Below are 17,500 nucleotides of genomic sequence, written 5' to 3'. Positions count from 1 at the left end.
ATGGACACAGCGGGAAAGTTTGAAAACAGAGTGTTCACTCATTGGACAATGCTCATCAAATTCTTCTAGTACAACTTGAATGGGTGGGTGAAGAGATGGAAATGCCACCCTCCAATAACACGAAAGGTGAGTGAGAGCGGCGACATTATCGTGGTTAATGGTCCACAATAACAGCGTGGCTATAGACTGGCTGTTAGAATTAAGAATAGCTAATTATGTGTGTCAAGATGAGTGGAGTTGTGATGGCGAGTCCTCCTCCAGCTCACACTGTTTAGTGACTTGTCTATTTGGAGTGAATTGGCGGTCTTGTTCTTTTCTAGATTCTTAGTGCTATGATTATTATTATTTTCTCTTTATCACAGGTTTTTTTGGAGCTCTTAGAGTTTTGTATGCGTAGCGGACTTACTACCTGCAGCCTACGGTACCATGCTATTCATAGTTTTCAGTTATCTAATACTTTCCTGATTATTCTGACCGTGTCAAGGAGGCAAACATTTTGTAACAGTTCTACTGGGCTCTATTATTATCATCATCATTATTATTATTATTATTATTATTTACTACTACTACTACTATTATTATTATTATTATTATTAAGGCGGAGAGCAAGTAGAATTGTTGACAGCCAGACAAAATGCTTAGTGGTATTTCGTCCGGCTCTTTACATTCTGAGTTCAAATTCCGCCGAAGTCGGCTTATCCTTTAATCCTTTCGGGGTCGATAGAAAATATGTACCAGTACTGGGGTCAATGCAATCAACTTGTCCTCTCCTCTCAAAAATTGTCGTCATTGTTCCTAAAATTAGAAAGAAAAATTATTGTTGTTGTTGTTATTGTTTTGCTGCTGCTGCTGCTGTTATTGTTAATTTTATGGTTGTTGGAATTACACAGTAAACTGACACACTGTGTTTGAATGTAGAGAAACATAATTGTTAGTGTAGTTATAATCAATGCCATTGTATTTATTCACCTCCTGCAATGAAATAATAATCAGTTTCCAGTGGTAACTTAATGCAGATTCATTTGGTGTCTAATTAATATAGAAAACAGGCTTTTATTGAAATGATATGCTTACATGTACAGATGCATGTAAATGTGTGTGTGTGCGCATGCATGTCTATGATAGTGTGTGTATGTATGTGTGTGAATATATACAAATACGCAATCCATACACATATGTATACACAAACACACATGTATATGCATGAATATAATATATATACATACGTATATATATGTGTGTGTGTGTGTGTGTGTATGTATATATATATATATATATATATATATATATATATATATATATATATATATATATTATATACGTGTGTATATATGTATACGGATGTATGTGTGTGTGTCTATATATATATATATATATATATATATATATATATACATATATATACATATAGATACATACATACATATATGTAAGGTGATGTGCTACACATACATGCATATATGTACAAATGTGTGTGCATACATTCATGCATGTGCATAAGCATGCGTATATACACATATATACACATATATATATGTATATATGCATATGTATATGTATGACTATTATGTGTGTGCACGTGTGTGTGTGTTTGTGTGTACGTACGTATGTATGCATGTATGTATGTACGTACGTATTATGCGTGCGTGTATGTATGTATGTATGTATGTATGTATGCATGTATGTATGTCATTATTCAGTTTATTTCAAGATTTCATACCAATAAAGAAAGAACAGGTTTCTAACCTAGATCCAAGGTTCCTTCATTGGAATTTCAACATCAACAACAGGGTATGTATGTATGTGTGTATGTGTGTATGTATGTTTTATGTATTCTCATGCATATAGTTACATATCTAGATATACTAATATATATTTAAATGTTAAACGTTTGGAAAGTTTTACAGATTTTTACAGTTCCAGTGATGAATTGGATCTGTAGTCTTCGAATTAGTTTTCTCCTTTCTGGTTTTGAGAAGCTTAATTTCTCAAGATTAGTATTTAGGCAGTGTGTTATATATCCCAGGGTCCCAATAATTACAGGTATAAACCTGGTATGTATGTATGTATGTGTGTATGTATGTATGTATGTATGTATAGCTTACTGTTCCGATAAGGCCAGATCAACGAAAGAAGTATTCTATCCAATCAGAAATAAATATCATTTAATGTACATAGTATAAAGATACGAGCTACTAACAGTTCCTTGCATTGGCTCTCAGCACAGGGTTTATTGAATTTTCAAATCAGGATGCAGGTACTAAAAAAAAATTCATAAAAACAAAGGGATCTCTGGTGATTGTCCATAGGTCCCGGCCCAAAAGTTGTCCTGAACAGGTGGGTCATGTGTTCCTCGTTGACGCCTAGATTCTGCTCGAGAACGTCGTCGCACCTCCCCTCCACTAATCCTCTATAGAACGCCTTTGTTGTAATGAAGTCGCACAGGTTTGATCCCGGACGGCAGAGTTGCTTGAGAGCAACGCGACACTCGCGGTGCCATTCGCCGAGCCTAGGTCTCTGTTTAATCCACGACTGCAGTTCGGCTAAGGAGACGAGCTGCGGGAAAGCGCGCCGCACAAACGACGACCACACCTGTTCACCGTCGTCTATGAAGCACCGGAAATGTTGCAGTCTCAGCACATATCTGCGCATCATCAACCACGGCATGCCTAGCCTTCCATTTAGCGGGTTTTGACAGCAAATGGATCGCCTAACCATCGGAACACTTCCACAAGAAGTGGAAGAGAATGCGTTCCAGTTTGGTGATGGTAGGGCCGGGACAATACCCGACGGTCAGACGGTAATCGATGACGAATGCGATGTACGCGTTCGCCAACTCCGCCACAGATAGATAGATAGATAGATAGATAGATAGATAGATAGATAGATAGATAGATAGATAGATAGATAGATAGATAGATAGATAGATTAGCCTTCACACGTTTCGTATATAGAATACTAAAATATATATATATACTTATATGAGCTGATTAAAAATAAACGATAATTAATTACTAGCTAATATTATTTTCGCTTTGTTTTCCTCCCGCTAAGTAGAGAAAACAATTTCAGACACCAAGAGACATGAAGAAAACTTCCAGTGTGTCCCCTGAGAAACGTAAGCCATTGTTTGTGTCAGGGTTCGGTTTTGCAGACAAATACAGAATACTTGAGAGAAGGATACACGCTTACGTAAATCTATAGACCTCATTAATAATACAGATATTAGCCTCCAACACTAATTAAACATAAACTACCACTTCATTAGGCAATTTATCATTTTCCCCTATACAATATCGCAAATCTTCACAATTATATAGCGATTTCAAATACTTTAAATGAGTTAATTAATGCTCTGTGTTGTGGATTTAGTTAGACAAATAATTTACACACCTTCTGACAGCAAGTAGTAGCAGTGGTGGTGATGGTGGATGCCCCGTTTTTCTTGGCTGGGATGATTGCTGTACGTTGGTAATCATTTGAGATCAGGAACAATCTGATGGCATGGGAGTAGTTATAAAGTATATGTTATTGCTGCTGTTGATGATGACGACGACGACGACGACGACGACGATATGAGGAGGAGGAAGGAGGAGGAGGAGGAGGAGGACGACGACGACGACGAGGAGGACGAGAAGGAGGAGGAGGAGGAGGAGGAGGAGGCGGAGAAGAAGAAGAAGAAGAAGAAGAAGATGAAGAAGAAGAAGAAGAAGAAGATGAAGAAGAAGAAGTAGGAGGAGGAGAAGGAGGAGGAGGAAGGGAAGAAGTGGAGGAAGAGGCGGAGGAAGAGGCGGAGGAAGAGGCGAAGGAAGAGGCGGAGGAAGAGGCGGAGGAGGAGGAGGAAGGGAAGAAGTGGAGGAAAAGGAGGAATGGAAGAAGTGGAGGAAGAGGAAGAAGTGGAGGAGGAGGAAGAGGAAGAAGAAGTGGAGGAGGAGGAAGAAGTGGAGGAGGAGGAAGAAGAAGTGGAGGAGGAGGAAGAAGAAGTGGAGGAGGAGGAAGAAGAAGTGGAGGAGGAGGAAGAAGAAGTGGAGGAGGAGGAAGAAGAAGTGGAGGAGGAGGTGGAAGAGGACGAGAAGAAGGAGGAAAGGAGGAGAAAGAAGAAATGGAGGAATAGAGGAGGTGGGGTGGAAGAGGAGGAGGAGGGCAAGGAGGAGGAGGAGGAGGAGGAGGAGGAGGAGGAGGGCAAGGAGGAGGAGGAGGGCAAGGAGGAGGAGGAGGGCAAGGAGGAGAAGGAGGAGAAGGAGGGCAAGGAGGAGGACGACGAGGACGAGGAGGGGAGGAGGACGACGAGGAGGACGAGGAGGAGGACGACGAGGAGGACGAGGAGGAAGGGGTCGAGGAGGGGAACGACAAGGAGGACGACGAGGAGGACGACGAGGAGGACGACGAGGAGGAGGACGAGGAGGACGACGAGGACGAGGACGAGGACGAAGACGAGAAGGAGAGGGGAGGAGGGCGAGGAAGAGGACGATGACGATGACGGTGAGGAGGAGGGATTGCATTATCTAATGGTCTCCTGATTGTTTAAGCCGGCTTGAAGGATATTTTGGCCACTATTTCCGGTTCAGCGGATGTCCACTTTTAGGACTACTTCGCTTATTGTCCTTGCTACTTATTTCTGGATCAGTCGTCCTAATCAAGTCGAACTATAATCGGTAGTCTTGACCATCCTGTCTATTTTAGCCGACAGAATATATATATTACTGCATGTGTCTGCTCGGTTTAAGATTGTAGGATTTGGTTGTTAATTCTAGCAGCTCGAGCAACCACGTAGTGAGATCTTTACAGTCAAATTTTATGTGATCGTTTATTATGATGGCAATATTTCCACTGTTTGTGTGATCTTTTACTTCGGCAACAATATTTATGTGATTGCTTAGGAGGATAACAATAATCCAGAGCTTGTATGATTGTTTACTATCATGATAATATTTCACAGCAGGCTGCGCGATTGCTTAAGTTGAAACAATATTTCACGGAAGGTTCGTACAATTATTACAATGATGACAGTATTTCACCGTAGTCTCCAGCGATGGCAATATATCACGTTATGTGGTTATTTGCAGTGACAGCTATATTTCGCAGAAGGTTCGCATAATTAATATTTATAGTGATGACAGTAATTCACCGCAATCTACAACGATGACAATTTGCCTCACTCTGTGATTATAGGAAGTAACGACAATATTTCGCAGTAAGATATGTAATTATTTGCAGTGATAACAATGCACAGTAGGCTTTATATTTTAATTTCTACGTCGCCATTAAAGATGTTGATGAGGTAGTTAGAGGTTTGATACAAATAGATACGAAAATACATATATACACATACATAAAATTGAAACTGGGCCAGTGTACTGGAGGGATAGTGCGTGGGTACTTGGCCCGAAAAACTCAAGAAAATGATATCAAAAGCTTGGTAAGGAGTAACAACATGTTTATAATATCACGCTTTGAAGGTTACCGCCAAGCAATCCAAGAACAAAAGTTCCCTACCGAGTACTAACAGCTTAAAAGGTTGAAAATACTAATAGATAACAAATGCAGACTGTGCAAAACCAAAACTGAAGACACCATCCCCATTATTGCCATCTGCGAGAGAATGTCTTCCAGATATTATCTTCCCATGAAGCATGATGCGGTGGCGAGAACAATCTGGAACAGGATCCACCAAAAGACAAAAAAGTCCGACAAAGTTGAGTACGTTGGGATCAGTGGATCAAAAGAATATCGGCGGTGGAACTTGGAAATTAAAACGACCACGAAATTGAAACACAGCTGCTCAGATATTATTGTGTAGGACCACGAGTGAAACATAAGCGCTTTTGTGGAAATCAGCTACCCACTGGGCACCTATTCAGTTAGAAAAATACAAGAGAAATAGAATATAGATGGACCATTGATGAGGAGCGTGCAAATCTAGTCCCCAAGATGCATTTTCAGCTTCATACATACTATCTTTAGAGCAACATGGTGCATGCCAACCCGTTAGGGGAAAAGTGTTGCTGAAATTAGGTTCTTGGAGAGAGAACACAACTCCGTAATTTATAAACTAGAAATGATCACGATATCTGGGATAATAAAAATCTGAAAGACCATCCGAAGGATTAAAGGATGATGAACAAAACAAGAATCTTTTCTTCACAACCTTGCTACCATGCAGGTGGCCGGTGAAAATTAACTTTATAAAAGAATATACTTACAGAAGGAGCTACGCGGTAAGACTGAACCCGGAGCAACGCAGTTGGGATGCAAACTTCTTACCAAAGCCGCATCTGCACCATGTGTTTGTGTGTGTACAAAACATACATGCATAAATAAATACATACATACATACATGCATACATACATGCATGCATACATACATAAATACATACATGCATGCAAATGAATAAATCGTCGAAAAGGTTGTCGTCTTTTGAACTCCTAGCCCTTACATCCCATCACACCATGTCTTCAAAGTTACGCATTTACAATACAAATTCTAGCATAAGCTATTAAATATATTGAAAAATATATGCAGTGACGCCTATTTAACCACAAAATATGATTGAATGTGTCGATTACGCTCCATTTCTATAGAATATATTGCGCATTTCTTTGAAATATATTACATATACGATTCGGCTGCTTAAAATCACATAAAGATATTAGTTTCTTTTGCGATATAACATTACTGCTAAAATATTATACAATACCCAAGGATAAATATTAAACTACTTCTGATCTTGAATATATGCATTCTTCCAACACAAAGAATATTGGTGAAATATTCCCAACAAGACATTGTAATAAAGTCGAACACAGTACATTTGATATTATTTACGATAGAAAGCTAAAATGATGTGCTGCCGTGGAGTTCAAATGGTTCAATGCTTGAAACTCAACGACTTCTTTGTCAAGATTATGAATTTTAACTTTAATGGTTCGTAATGAGGAAGGTGGCGCACCCATAAGCTTCGCTAATCCTGATGTTATCAATGCGATTGATATTTATCCTGAATCTACATATATTCCGCCAATCACGTAAGAACAGGACAGCTTTAATACGCCAACCATGCAGCGAATATTTTGTTTTAATATCTGTGCTCCGTTCTCAGCTCGATCTTCCTTCCACATCGATCAACCATCGGAGACCTCCTTCGGTCACGAATGACCATGGGATTGCACTTAAAAAGTTACCCTCCGAAGCACAAGTCCACAAAGGTTGTTTATGGGAGACCAGTAGTCGCCCATGCATACCGGCCTCCCCTCTCCAACGCCAACATGAATGTACAGTTATGGCGTTAATGCCTTTCTAACAAGCAATGGAATTGTCTGAATAGAGAACTGAAATGAGCAGAGTAAATATATTTTATTCGCCATTAAAATGTTATAATACGTTTATCCATGCATGTTTATCTATTTATATTACTTTTAATAAATATTTTAATAACCATAATGGGAAAAACCATTTTGAAATTATTTTACTGACATATAACACCGGCATCTTCGTTGTGGAAGCAGTCGTGATCACCCCAGTTTTTCCTGGCACACTCGGATATGTTTTCTTCGTCTCCTTTACATTTCACGTCATCTAACCATATAGGACCGTTTCCAGGCGTAGGCTTATACGGCTTGCCAGTACTGAATTTAGAGAAGAAAAATAGAACTATGGTAAGAAGAAAACATAAAGCAATATTTATTAGCTTTATCGTGAATTTTATTGTTGCTTTTAGTATACGTAGTTTCATAGATAACACATCAAGACTATGTTATCATTCGTAGTTTCATAAATACATGAAGAGCTTCTTCTCTTACGTCAAAAATTGGTCGGATTATCCGGGAAACATGCATAAAAATGTTTAACAAATTTAGTGTGAGACTGATTTCATAATCTCTACAATTCCTAGCATTGTTATTTCCTGGTACAGAGTCGTAAAAGCACGGAAAACTGCTTTGCAGCTTTGTTCCAATTTTTTATAGTCTGGGTTCAAACCCAGCTGGGGTCAACTTTGCTTTTCATCTTTTCGGGGTCAACAAAATAAAGTAATAGTCAAGTTCTCGAATAGATGGTATCAAATAATCCCTTCCCCTCAAAATTGCTAGTACCTAAATCAGAAGCAATTAGTATTAATGCATAGTAGTTACTTCTTTGTTCATAACCTTCTTAGCTTCTCTAAACATTCTATTTAAACATTACTCAAGTAGCTTTTTGTGTAAGATCTTCTATACTCAGCATCTAATTTTTCATTTGATTTGTAACTCATGGTTTCTCTCTGCGTCTGGTATTTTGTCGGTCTTTATGCTCCGAGTTCAAATTCCACCAAAGTAAGCTTTGCCTTTAGTTCTTTTGGAGTCAGTGAAATAGGTATCAGTTGAGCGCTGGCGTCGATGTAATAAACTTACACCTCCCTCTTAAATTGCTGGCCTTGTGTCAAACTTTGAAGCCAAGTGAAAGGCGGCGAGCTGGCAGAATCGTTAGCACGTCGGACAAAATGCTTCGCGGCATTTTGTCCAGCTTTATGTTCAGAATTCAAATTCTGCTGATCTTGGCTTTGCCTTTCTCTCTTTCAGGGTCGATAAAATAAGTACCGGTCAAGCACTGGAGTCAAAATAATCGACATATCTCCTCCCTAGCAGTTTCAAGGGGTGTTATGTTCCACTCTGATATTTCCCTAATTTTTTAAAAGTAATTTTCATTTCTGGTGCATACAGTACCAAGTGCTCCGACTGCAAGTGGGACTGCCTCAACCTTTTTCATTGCCCACAAACGCTTTATCTCCTATGCAAATAGTTCATATCTCTCAATCAGCATCTAGCTTAAATTTTGACTTGGTTTATTCGAGTCGAATCTCTTGGTACTTCATGTGTCGGCTAGTAGAATCAGCCAACCTGTAATTCATAATCTGCAGATACTGGAATATTTTTTGAAAGTTTTAACATTGTATTTCTTTAGTGGGGGGATTCTTCTGCAATATTTTAGTGTTTCAGTCGTATATTGTTAATTGTAGCTACTATAGAGTGTGTATATATTTTTCATTTTTAACAATATTCAGTTTTGTTGTAAGGTTGCTTTTCCCCTTTGTCATTCAGAAACGAAATTTATTTATAATGTACGAGTATCCCACTTTCAAACAACAAATGCTTTGTAATATTTGTCTTGACAGGGTTGTACAACACACTTTTGTCACTATAACCATCCTAAATACAATGAACAAGTGTTGAAAACTTATAAACAAATAACAATATTGTTGACAAATTGCAATATATTTTTGATGTACTAACGTGATATTACACTTAGCCCTAATCCGCTGCTTTCGAACAACAATCGTATTGTGGTATTTGTTTTGTTCGAGTTGCATAACACTCCTTTATCAATTTCGCTAACCTAAAAATAATGAACCCATAATCGGCATGTTGAAAATCTATAACACTATTACTGACAAACTGTAATATATTTATAAAGTATTAAGTCTTTATATGGTCTCCGTGTTTATCTGTAGCTGTAGTCAAATCTGGGTGTAAGTTTGAAAAATTGAGCTTGGTATCTCTAATATTACTGGTATTAATTTGACAACATGCTATCACTTTATTGTGCTGTTAATGCATAAATTTCTCTGAGAGATTTAGAAATCTATTATTTCTAGAAAAGGATTGTTTCTTTATTTTATTTGACATTCCACTTGAATTATATTTATATTTTGTTCATTATTTTCTTCATTTGTTTTGTCTTCATATTAATAACTTCTACTGTCTGCTTGGTTTTTTTTTTCTTTCTTTTTTTTTTTTTAGTTTAGAAAATATTCAAGTGGTTGTTTACGTATGATCTTCTGTTTGAATCATCCTTATTACCTCCACCAAGGAAGGAGGTTATGTTTCCATCGGTGTTGGTTTGTCCGTCTGTCCACCTTTGTGCAAAATAACTCAAAAAGTTGAGAACGGTTTTTGATGAAACTTGCAAAAAAAGTTGGTAATGACACAAGAAACAGATGATGAAATTTTGGTAGTGATCTGGGAATTTTTATGATTCTTGAAGGATTTTTCATTTGTTATATTTACTTCACATGAAGTATTGTTACGTTCTTTGATTATCTCCCTTGAAAACACGTTCGTCGTTTCCACGTAACCTATGGTGGCGCTGCTGTTTCCAATGTTTATTTTCGTTTCTCTATTAGTAATTTTACTTGTATGTCTATCACTCAAGTTTTAGGTAATTATTGTTTCTTTTAGGTTGTATGGTGAAACTAGCTTGTTGTCATTGATGTATTATAACTGCTTCAGATGATTCATGTTTTTAAAGGGTTTTTTTAAAAATCATATGGCTGTGTTATTTCCTTTTTACCCCCGCCAAGGAGGTTATGCTTTTGCCGGCGTAGGTTTGGGAAATTGGGCGATTTTCAGCATGCGTGTATATGGGTGGACATGAACTGCTTGGCGGAGATCTGCGCTCTCCGAGTGCTTTTCTAGTTTAGTTTTGTTTCCATTTATATTTCGTATTTTCTCACATTTTGAGGGGATTTTTCTTTTCACTATGTAATCATTATCATCACAGAAATATACACAAGCGTTATTAGGCTCTTTGGAGTAAGCGATGAAGGTAGAATCCTGTAAGTATATCAATCCCTATATCACTCTGACACCACCAACATAAACGCCATTTTAAACAACACTCAACCCCATCACAATAATCACCAGCACACGCGTTGCTAGACATCGTTATCAACAATCTTACCTAAATCCGATCATGCGGCACACCACGATAGCATTTCGTTCATCCCACCAGTCATTACAGATAGTGCCCCATCTTCCTTCATGGAACACTTCAACACGGCCATAGGTATTGTTGTCACCTCCAACTAGTCGTATTCCTGAACCATTTCCTAGTGTTTAAAATTAAGAAAAAATAAATTGAATTATTATTGAAGAAGAATACTGAATAACATGGAAAATAATAATTAAAACAAGGGATAGAGGCAAACTGAAATAATCTGATGTGTGACTTAGAGGAGGAAATACAGTATCATCGTTACAAGGAGAAAATGAGAGATGGTCACTATGAATCATAGATAGCAACCAGATTGGAGATTTGGTCTGAATACTTGCAACAGCACATGTAAAAGGAGAGCAGACATGATGATAGGGGACAAAAGAAACGAAGAGTGTAAGATCATGTATAGTGAGGGGAATGACAATTTCAGGTTTTCGTGCATCTTTGGTGCAACACAAAGTGCCACAATTGAGATGATTTGTTTCGTAATATCCAGGAGAGGTTGTTTTACTGGTTGATGTGAGAGTAAATTTAATCAATTTAATCTCTTTTTTTAATACTAAAGGAATTATTGCCTTCACACAGCCGTTACATGGACGGACCACAATATTTGGAAACGTGTAAGGAGTGCTATAGCTATTGTTGTTATTATTACAGTCGATGTCTTCCAAATCTCTCGTTTGCATATTTGGCACTTTTATTAATCGTTCACTATTCCGTTCATTTTCTTTTCCCTCTTGTATATTTAGTTGTGTTCCTTGACTTCGAGTCGATTTATTAGCTATTATAGTGCTCTGTCGTATTGCATTGTTATGTGTGGTAGCCATTTTGGATGTGAAAAAGTAGCGTCTAAACAAAATTTTAAAACTTTGTGAAAGAAATCTCATTTTTTATTTCTTAAAGCAATTATAGTTCAGGTTACAGGTACTTCTGAGAAAATTTCGTTTCGTTATACTTGAATAAAACGTATTGCAAACGGAAAGTTTTTAAAAAAAAAACATCTTCAAAAAAGAGTCAAATACAAAAAGAAGAAGAAGAAGAAGAAGAAGAAGAAGAAGAAGAAGAAGAAGAAGAAGAAGAAGAAGAAGAAGAAGAAGAAGAAGAAGAAGAAGAAGAAGAAGAAGAAGAATACATACCAGTGTTCGAAATCTTAGGCTCTTTAGTCGTAGTAATTGTGTTGCTGCCTGCAAAATGAAGCAAATATATAAATGGTTACGCGCACACATATAAATATATATATATATATATATACAGGTGTGCGTGCGTGCGTGTGCATGCATGTGTATGTATGTGTGTACGTCCTTATGTATATATTTACGTACGTGCGTATGCAGTGTCCATGAGAATGCTTGAGCCTGTAGATCGGTGTTCTGGACCCGGAGAGCCAAATATGAGCTCGTGAATAGCTGATACCCTTCCTCTCTAAAACGAAGCCTCACATATTCTTCAAATATTATTTTGCTGGACTTAGTCATCCTGTAGCTTTTCATACATTTTCGTGGATTTTTACCAGGATTCGATTATATATATATACATGTGTATATATATATATATATATATATATATATATATATATATATATACTGTATATATATATATATATATATATATATATATATATATATATATACTGTATATATATATATATATATATATATATATATATACTGTATATATATATATATATATATATATATATATATATACTGTATATATATATATATATATATATATATATACTGTATATATATATATATATATATATATATATATATATATATATATATATATATATATATATATATATATATATATTGTATATATATATATATTGTATATATATATATATTGTATATATATATATATTGTATATATATATATATTGTATATATATATATATTGTATATATATATATATATATATATATATATATATATTGTATATATATATATATTGTATATATATATATATTGTATATATATATATATTGTATATATATATATATATATATATATATATATATATATATTGTATATATATATATATATATATATATATATATATATATATTGTATATATATATATATATATATATATATATATATATATATATATATATTGTATATATATATATATATATATATATATATATATATATATATATATATATATATATAGGCGTAGAAGTGGCTGTGTGGTAAGTAGCTTGCTTACCAAGCACATGGTCCCGGGTTCAGTCCCACTGCGTGGCACTTTGGGCAAGTGTCTTCTACTATAGCCTCGGGCCGACCAAAGCCTTGTGAGTGGATTTGGTAGACGGAAACTGAAAGAAGCCTGTCGTATATATGTATATATATATATGTGTATGTGTTTGTGTGTCTGTGTTTGTCCCCCCAACATCGCTTGACAACCGATGCTGGTGTGTTTATGTCCCCGTAACTTAGCGATTCGGCAAAAGAGACCGATAGAATAAGTACTAGGCTTCTAAAGAATAAGTCCTGGGGTCGATTTGCTCAACGAAAGGCGGTGCTCCAGCATGGCCACAGTCAAAAGACTGAAACAAGTAAAAGTGTAAGTGTAAAAGTGTGTATATATATATATATATATATATAAGCAATGTTAATTCTCTAAATGAAGTATTAACAGTAACTGCACGATAAAGTGTAGTATATTGCCACTTAAGTGTGGCTGACCCCTAGGGGTGGATGTTACTGTTGCTTTTAGCCCCAGGAGGACATCTCCTCCAGCTGGCTTATCGACACACGACTGTGTCCTGTTTGCCAAGGGAAGTTATCCCTCTCACCTCGATCTGCAGCACGAACGTATATATATATATATATATATATATATATATATATATATATATATATATATATATATATATATATATGGTAATAATAACAATAATCCTCGGACGGAATTTATAAATATTTTAAAGCATTAAAATATTTATAAATTCCATCTAAGGATTATCGTTATCATTCCTATATTCATCCCACATTATATATATATATATATATATATATATATATATACATATATACATATATATATATATATATATATTGCTTACATATATATATATATATATATACATATATATATATATATATATATATATATATATATATATATATATATATATATATGTATGTATATATATATATATATATATATATATATATATATATATATATATATATATTTGTAGCCTACAAATAATTTTTTTTTCTGTTGAAGAGATGAGTCATAATACTCGTATCTGATTTCGGTTTCAGATTTAAACATTTGATGAAAATTTACATTACTTGAAGATCCAAAATCGTTTCAACCAAATATTATTTAAAGCCCTGCATTTATTTACATTTCTTATTTCGCCTTCATAATTCATGATTGTCTTCTAATCCTTTTCTCTGCTTTCACTGCCCTGCTCACAGTATCGCCACTCTCCCACCCACGACCTACCCCATCTTTGTACCCAGGTTTTCGACAATCACTGCCATCCCCACTCCCTACTTGCGCCTTCTTGGCAATACCTGACCGCGTATACCTGACTTCGTGCTTCTCTTTTCTTTACTCAACCATCATATCTACGCTCTGATCCTTGTTACTTGTGAGTATACCCTGGCACTTCACCATCTCTCTCTCTCTATCTCTCTCTCTCTCTCTCTCTCTCTCTCTCTCTCTCACACTGTTGCTATTTCCCACTCTCTCTTTCTCTCTCTCTCCTCTTTCTTTTCCCTCTGACTAGGTAACCAATTATCTCTTTTACATCAGCACACCTGTTTCTGTCCTCTTTCTCGTACTTTCCTATCCCTCCCTCTCTCTCTCTTCCTCTCATTCTGTCCTCCTCTCTCTCTTTCTCTCCCTCTCTTTCTCTTCTCTCTCCCCTCTCTTTCTCACTCACTGGGTAACAATGTACCTCCTCTATAGCAAGATACCTGTTTCTGCCTCTCTATTTCTCTGTCGCGCTCTAGCCTTTCATCATCTGACACCGGATCACCTCTTCCAATGCCCTCTCCGTTATAGCAAGACACCTGTTTCTGCTTTTCTCTCTCTCTCTCTCTCTCTTTCTCTCTCTCTCTCTCTCTCTCTCTCTCTCTCTCCCTGTCACTCTCTAACCTTTCATCCTCTGACACAAGTCACCCCCACCTCAAATGCTCCTCTCAAAATTCTTTTGTCTTGCAAGTTACTTGGTGACCCTGCCAGTGCTGGTGCCACGTAAAAAGAATCCAGTTCACACATGCATGGAAGACGAACGTTAAACGACGACGACGACGATTCTGATGATGATGATGATGATGATGATGATGATGATGATGATGATGACGATGATGATGACGACGATTCTGATGATGATGACGATGATGACGACGATTCTGATGATGATGACGATGATGATGACGATGATGATGATGATGATGACGACGATGATGATGACGATGACGATGATGATGATGATGATGATGATGATGATGATGATGATGATGATGACGGTGATGATTTCCGGAATCAAATGTTCTGCATAAAAGCCATACTTCAGGATATGTGTCATCAGTTGTATTTCATTGTCAATTTCCGTTTCATTTCATTTTTGAAAGATAGAAAGAGTGATATATTTAAATTATAAGATAAGTGCGCTGTTTCCTGCATAATGTTGGTGTGGAACCCATACGACTGAAGAACGCCACCAAAAGAGATAGGCATGGTAACATATTATACGACAAGCTTCCACAAATTCGCTTTGTCAGCCCAGTGCTACAGTAGAAAATACTTACTGACCAGTGGGAGTGAACCTGAAATCATGTGATTGCAATGCGAACTTCTTAGCTACACATTCATGTGAATTAATAGTTTTTCTATATTTTTAGATATTGCACAATTAAGGTTTATTACTAACACAGTAAATACACAGAAGCGTATTTTCAGTGTAAATATCTTATATTTTCCACTAAGTGACTTATTTAACTTAACCTAACCTATTACAATGAAAGTTTAAATTAGATAGTGCAATATTAGATTAGTTCATTCGAGAAAATATATGCGTTCTTGATAATACATCTTGACAGATCCTTTATGGGAAGGCATTTTATTATGTAAAAGAAGTTTTCCTTTTGACTTTTCATTATTATCATAAAGAAATTAATATTTTACTGACAGAAATATGTGTTCCACATGAATATGAAGATTTATGTTTCAAATATACATTTTCTTAGTTTTTATTCTTATTTTGACATGGAATCGATGTTGTCAATTTTAATTTGCTGTGTAAATAGGATGAAAGATTTATGTGGAGTTTATTTCATTTTTTTGTTTTTTGTTTGTTCCCTTTTTAACCACAAGCGATTGGCTTTCGGAGTATTCTGACTTTCGTTAAGTAAAAACTTATTCTCAAGCAATGACATCACACTAAAGTTTTACCTAAACTTTTACCTAATTATATTAACATAATGGGTCGGGGGAACATAGAATACTAATAGTGGACAGGATAACAAAGAGTGGAAAAGTCAGTTCCATTGGCCTGTGTTGAATAATGATAATAATAATAATACAATATGCAAGAGTTGAAGGTGCATGAGTCCACTCTAACAAATAAACTCTGATGGTAAATGTGCAAATCAGTTTTAACTTACGAAAATTTTATAAAGCATAGACAGAATGCTAATAGTTGTGCAGCGAACTCAAATCTAATTTTAAGCACATTTAAGCTTTCGTAAATGTGCTTAAAATACAGAATTGAAAAACTTTGAAACTAAACATACTGCAGTAACATGGTCACTGTAGTGTTCGATTGATTGATCGTCAAACTTATTTAATAGTAAATTACAATAAAGACAATGTCCGTCCTAGAGAAAGTTAGGCTACATCGAACAAAATGCATTAGACGTCATTGTTCAGGCTTTGGTGAGCCAACGACATAAAAGTCAAATACTCGCTATTAATTAGCGAGACGATGAGCGGTGGGTGAGCAGAATCGTTAATGTATCAGAAATAATTATTTGCAATATTTTAAGATTTATTATTTGAGTTCAAATCCCGTCGAAGTCAGCTTTGGCTTTCGTTCTTTTGGGATTAATAAAATAAATTACTAGTCAAAATCGTGGATCGATGATATTGACTTATCCCCTTCACTTCCAAAATATTGGACTTGTGAAGGCGCAATGGCCCAGTGGTTAAGGCAGCGGGCTCGCGGTCGTAGGATCGCGGTTTCGATTCCCAGACCGGGCGTTGTGAGTGTTTATTGAGCGAAAACACTTAATGCTCCACGAGGCTCCGGCAGGGGTGGTGGCGAACCCCGGTGTACTCTTTCACCACAACTTTCTCTCATTCTTACTTCCTGTTTCTGTTGTGCCTGTATTTCAAAGGGCCAGCCTTGTCATGCTCTGTGTCACGCTGAATATCCCCGAGAACTACGTTAAAGGTACACGTGTCTGTGGAGTGCTCAGCCACTTTCACGTTAATTTCACGAGCAGGCTGTTCCATTGATCGGATCAACTGGAACCCTCGTCGTCGTAAACAACCGAGTGTCACGATTGGACTTGTGCCGAAATTAATTGCAGTCGTCGTTGTTATTGTTGCTGAGCTTCGATTAACTGACAACATATCCATCTTAAGCTATCTAACTCCAATATCTAAATATTTTACGGAGTTTTTATGGTTTGATAGGAGACGGAGGGTGGCATCTATGAACTTTTTAGGGCCTCCATGTCTAGCAGGAGGAAAGATTGTAGTTATTCACGGATCAAAGAC

General features: G+C 36.3%; 2 protein-coding genes across 2 annotated transcripts in view; both read right to left on the bottom strand.

The window, feature by feature from the left end:
• Positions 1-6,284, bottom strand: part of LOC149133806 (uncharacterized) — a 7,461-nt gene extending 1,177 nt beyond the window's left edge. Inside the window, exons 1-3 of the mRNA XM_089358262.1 lie at positions 6,265-6,284; positions 3,394-4,516; positions 1-795 (exon numbers count right to left, since the gene is read on the bottom strand). The exon at positions 1-795 is cut by the window's left edge and continues 1,177 nt beyond it. Coding sequence (XP_089214388.1) covers positions 3,529-4,516; positions 6,265-6,284 — 1,008 coding nt within the window. The 3' untranslated portion in view covers positions 1-795; positions 3,394-3,528. The remainder of the gene's footprint in view (positions 796-3,393; positions 4,517-6,264) is intronic.
• Positions 6,285-7,330: 1,046 nt separating this feature from the next.
• The window catches only part of LOC149133805 (neurotrypsin-like), an 18,681-nt gene continuing 8,511 nt past the window's right edge, over positions 7,331-17,500 (bottom strand). Inside the window, exons 4-6 of the mRNA XM_089358997.1 lie at positions 11,887-11,934; positions 10,715-10,862; positions 7,331-7,626 (exon numbers count right to left, since the gene is read on the bottom strand). Coding sequence (XP_089215123.1) covers positions 7,467-7,626; positions 10,715-10,862; positions 11,887-11,934 — 356 coding nt within the window. The 3' untranslated portion in view covers positions 7,331-7,466. The remainder of the gene's footprint in view (positions 7,627-10,714; positions 10,863-11,886; positions 11,935-17,500) is intronic.

Source organism: Octopus bimaculoides, chromosome 10 (genome assembly GCF_046866305.1).
Source record: "Octopus bimaculoides isolate indiv1 chromosome 10, ASM4686630v1, whole genome shotgun sequence".
Classification (NCBI taxonomy): Eukaryota; Metazoa; Mollusca; class Cephalopoda; order Octopoda; family Octopodidae; genus Octopus; species Octopus bimaculoides.
Note: the sequence above shows the minus strand (reverse complement) of the source record. Positions and strands in the feature narration are given on the sequence as shown.